This window comes from Chaetura pelagica, unplaced genomic scaffold, assembly GCF_000747805.2.
Source record: "Chaetura pelagica isolate M959 unplaced genomic scaffold, ChaPel_1.0 scaffold1037, whole genome shotgun sequence".
Classification (NCBI taxonomy): Eukaryota; Metazoa; Chordata; class Aves; order Apodiformes; family Apodidae; genus Chaetura; species Chaetura pelagica.
In genome coordinates, this window is record NW_009953928.1 from 467 (window position 1) to 5,710 (window position 5,244).

The window sequence follows — 5,244 nt, forward strand, 5'->3', positions numbered from 1 at the left end:
ATCTTTAAAGTCCCTTCCAACCCAAGCCATTCTAGGATTAAACATCCACACACCCGATTATGCCTCTTTAAAATGCCAGTGAGCTGGGCTGTGCTCTGGGCTCTGTTTCTCACTCACTTTGCAGAAGTGTAGATTCCTGTAAAAACTGAGGAAAGCAAGTCTAATGTTTTCCTATTTTCTTTGCCTTGTAAATGCATTTCTGAAGTCTCTACTTAGGCATAACTCCTAGCTTGAGAGGAGCTGGGAGCACTGAAGAGGCACTACTCCATTTGAGCTGTCTAATCTAAGGGACTGTTGCAAATATAAGATTCTTTGAGCATCTAAGAAAGAACCAATTTCCTTCAGGTGTGTGTGGTAGACAAAGCCCGAATAGCCAAGGGACTAAGGGTCTGAGCTAGAATTTATTAAAGTCAGTGGAAATCTTTTGCTTAATTTTAATGGGCTCTGAATCAGGGAAAGGAGGGGGCAGGGCAGGCAGCTGGAAAAGGCTGTTTTGAAGGGAAGTCTGGAACTGTCTCTAAATAATCGCAAAACTTTTGGGGTTGTTATTGAATATTGGCACTCATATGAAGTGTACACTTTATTTTTTTGTGTGTCTTGGAGACCTCGAGCCTAAGACCTCTCCATAATTTGACATACTTTTTATGCATTACTAATTTATACCACACCCTATAGACTTGCTAGCTTTAGGTATTAACAGCGATGTTCATTTGACCAATAATTTGTCCTTATCAGACAATGTTACAGTTCTACCTCTAGCAACATTCCTGATGGAGACCTTGAATTCTGAGAAGATTTAAAAACAGGAAGTTGGGAGATCAACCATGGATTGTAAGGCTGAGGAGAAAAGAAAGCAGCGTCATGGCTTGATTTTATTTGAACAAGTAAAGAGAATGAAAGAATCAACAGAGATAATTGATGTTGTGCTAGTTGCAGAAGGGGAGAAATTCCCCTGCCATAAGGTGGTGCTGGCAGCCTTCAGTCCCTATTTCAAAGCCATGTTTACCTGTGGCTTGGCTGAATGCACGCAGAGAGAAGTGGTGCTGTATGACATCTCTGCAGAGAGCGTGTCCACAATACTCCACTACATGTACAGTGCAGACTTGCACCTCACCAATCAGAATGTGCAGACGGTTGCCTTTGCTGCCTATTTCATGCAGATGGAAGATGTTTGCAGTATGTGTCAGAAGTACATGATGGACCATATGGATGCTTCCAACTGTGTGGGCATCTACTACTTTGCAAACCACATGGGGGCAGAAGATTTAGCTGATCAAGCAAGGAAATACTTACATCAGCATTTTGCTGAGGTGAGCTTACAGGAAGAAATATTAGAGATTGAATTCCATCAGCTGTTGGCTCTCATAAAATCAGATGATCTGAATATTTCCAGGGAGGAGAGCATTCTGGATCTCGTCATTAGATGGGTCAAGCACAGCAGAAACTCGCGTGTCGAGCACCTTATTGAGCTCCTGAAGCAAGTGAGACTGGTACTCATCAACCCTTCCTTTCTTGTGGAAGCCCGGAAAAGGAACACAATGATCCTGTGCAACTCAGAATGCAATGATATGTTTGAGGAAGCACTGAAGAACATCAAGATATCCTCCAGCCACCCTTCTCTCAGCCTGCGATACGGCATGGAGACCACTGACCTTCTGCTCTGCATTGGCAACAATTCTCTCGGCATCAGGTCACGGCACGGGAGCTACGCAGATGCCAGTTTTTGTTATGCTCCTGTGACAAAGAAGACTTACTTCATTTCCTCTCCAAAGTATGGAGAGGGTCTAGGATGTGTTTGCACTGGTGTTGTCACTGAGAACAATGATATTATCGTGGCAGGAGAGGCAAGTGCTGCCAAAATGTCTAGGCAAAAGACCAGGAACATCGAGATTTATAGGTGTGTACCCTCTGTTGGAAAATCCCTAGTTATTTAAAAAAAATAAATCCAAATACTGATTCTGGGGACAAAAGAAGACCATTAGACAACATGCTTTTTCCTTGAAAGTTTTCCCAGAGATTTCAATTACTCTGATCAATTTGCCACAACTGATCTTTATGGCATAATTATATACATGCAACCAAATCCTGATGCCTTTTCTCCTGAAAGAAGGAGGATTTACTTTAGTGGCGTTTCTATGTAGATCAACTTGATTAGATCCCACATCCAAGTATGTGGGTTTTATATTCTCCTTACTCGAATCTCAGTACTTTCCTAGGATGCTTTTTTCTAGGGGGTGAAAATCAGCAGGACATGAGTCAGGCAAATGACCAGAGGAGTGCAGGAGGTCAGAGATAACACTTTCTGTTGATGATAGTAATTCAGAGATTAATGGATAATGATTGATAGCTTTAAACCCTCATTCTGCTTTTACTGTCTTTTTTTTTTGTCTTTTCCAGATGCACCAATTTTAAAGAAAAGTAGAAATTTTCTGGATTAAAGACAAAATTTTTAAATGGTGACATTTTCAAATACAGATGCCTAAATCTGAGGAAGTAAATCCATGCTGAGGCAGATTAATTTGCCTTGTTTTCAGCACTGCTGAGCTCTTATTCTTCCCACTAACTTCAGTGGAAACTATGATTGAAAAGCACATATAGAAATAAGGGATTAATTACCTGAATTAGGATCAAATATCTTTGAAAGGATGTCTAAAATTAGGTTCCTTTGTACTAAAAATATTTGATCTTGCAAAAATTTGGCTCAATTTTATAACTTCAATGAGAAGGGGAAAGCTCCTTTTGTCATTGTACCATTGTCTGGATAAACAGTGACAATGAAGGGGGTAGTGATTCACAGCAGCTGATGGGACCTCAGTGAACCAGGGCTTTTACAACTTTGGATTTTCCTGCAGATACCACCAGCGAGGAAACCAATTCTGGCACAGCCTGTGCACCACCCAGCTCCGGGAACTCTATGCACTGGGCACTGTCCATAATGATCTCTATGTAATAGGAGGGCAAATGAAAGTGAAAAATCAGTATGTGGTCACAAACTGTGTGGAGAAGTATTCCATGGAGCAAGGTACCTGGAGAAGCACGGCACCTCTGCCAGTGCCATTAGCCTGCCATGTGGTGGTGACAGTGAAGAATAAGCTCTACGTGCTAGGTGGCTGGACACCACAGGTTAAGAAATGTGCCAGTAGTTTCATTTTGTTTGTTTACTAACAAGCAAAGCTAAGCTTGCTTTAAATGATGTGTAATTTTAAAGTGCTTCTTGCATAGGAAAAACACAGCAGTGATAACAGAAGAAGTTGCTCACCTTCCTCTGATTAAACATATTTTGTAGGAAAACCAAACAGGGTGAAGAGGAATAATATCCATCCTCACTGTAAATTCCAACTTTAGGAAGGGTAGTTCTTTCACAGAGATGTGCACAGCGAGCAAGAGTTTAAAATACATCTCCTGTGTCAACATGGGTTTCATTTTAAAAAGAGATGTTGAAGGCAGACAACCAGCTTTGTCTTTCTTAATAGTTCTGAACAGATTGTAAGGGGGAAAAGTGGCTTAGAACCACAAGTCAGGATTACTGAGCCAAGAAGGGGTTTTTAAAAAATACAGACACCTCGAGAAAACCTGAAGTGGGTAGCTGCCAGCCAGCTGTATAAGTGACAATACAGGGGAATCTGAGTTTATATATATTGACTTTATATAAATTGGATTGAGATGAGCAGATTAACAGTAATTGATTAAAAGCCATAGCTTTGTTAGAGTAGGGTGTACCTGAACAGATCAGACCCAATTAGCTAAAGCTCTCCAAAAAGTGCTTCAATCCAGCACTGCTGGATTCTTCTGGCACCATATACCTCCCACACTCACCTGCCAGATGTGGTGATTGTATATGTGGGGCTACCAGAGCTGCAGTGTGAAACCCAATGTGTTTGTCAAGCCAGGAGCTGTGCCCCTGCCCAAGCAGCACTGAACGTTCTGTCAATCCTGAACAAACACTAATGATGCAGCATTGACAGAGTGCTGTGAATGCATGTGTCCATTCCAGGACAGAGATAAATACATGTTCCCTTCCCACTCAGGCTTTGCAATTGAAACAAAACAAGACAAAGTCAAGCCAGGACAGAAAATGACAGTTTATGAGGGGAAGGGCTTGACCCTCAGCAGCATTGCTCTGGCTGTGCACTGGTCTAGCCTCACTGATGCTGGCAGAGCTAAAAACCCAAGTGACTCCAGCCTAACTGGGTAACTGGGGGCTATTACAATGGAGGAAGGTTTCAGACCCTTGAGACAGAGAGAAGGGCTGCTGGATGTTATGTTTTCTGTACATAAAGAGCACACTGTGCACTCTGAGGTAAACGTTACTACAAAAATGAGGTAAGATGTTAATTTAAAGTATGTCAAATGGTGCCTGCTCTCAAGTATATCCTTACTCTGTGTTGAAAATACACAGATACCCCTCTTCCAGTGACTAAATCAGTGTTTCACACTTACCATGGAGAAAGAGAACGCCCCATGGCACTTACAGGAGGTAACCAAGGGGCTGTATATTACATTCTAGCTTGCCTCCTACTGTCTTGTCTGCTACATCAGGGTTGAAGAAATCTTTTGGGAAAGAATAATAAGCAAAGCAAGAACACATATAACAACATCACAAGTAATCAAAGTAGGTCTCTCCTTCTCACTCTCTATATGTGAAACCTTTCATCCTGAAATATTTCAGGATCCTCCCCCCACAGCCTGCTGCTTATATGCAAGGCTGTCGTACCCAGAAAACTTAATTTGAGTTCCCTGCATCACACTAGACAGGCAGAGAAAGGAGAACAAGATTAGTGAGAACAAGAGGAGTAGGAGTGAGTATAAAAAGAGTGTTATGGCAGCAAAGATGTAGCAGGGGGTTAGGAGCTTATGAAAACTACTGAAGAAGTTCCAGTAGTTGAAAAACATTGGTTAGACTGACTTAAATGCAGATGACTTGAGAATAAGTTATGTGTATACACAGGCCTGTGAAAGGCCAGACAAGTACCTCACTGAGACGGACAGTATGGTCTGAGTAACAGTGGGGTAGGTTTCAACCTTTAGCAGGAGAAAAAATAAAGGTCTGATAGGCAGGTTTTCCTATTATTATTATTATTATTATTATTATTATTATTATTATTATTATTATTATTATTATTATTATTATTATTATTATTACTTTACAGCAGCCCTGTTAAAGGGGCACGTTCTGCCAGAGCTGGGCCCGTGATACTGTTGTTATTACCCAAACCCTCAGCTTTACTGCTGCAGAAAATGGTT

At 41.4% G+C, this 5,244-nt stretch overlaps 1 protein-coding gene across 1 annotated transcript in view; it reads left to right on the top strand.

The window, feature by feature from the left end:
• The first annotated feature begins 824 nt into the window (after positions 1-824).
• Positions 825-5,244, top strand: part of KBTBD12 (kelch repeat and BTB (POZ) domain containing 12) — a 27,114-nt gene continuing 22,694 nt past the window's right edge. The window contains exons 1-2 of the mRNA XM_010001598.1: positions 825-1,897; positions 2,853-3,123. Coding sequence (XP_009999900.1) covers positions 825-1,897; positions 2,853-3,123 — 1,344 coding nt within the window. The remainder of the gene's footprint in view (positions 1,898-2,852; positions 3,124-5,244) is intronic.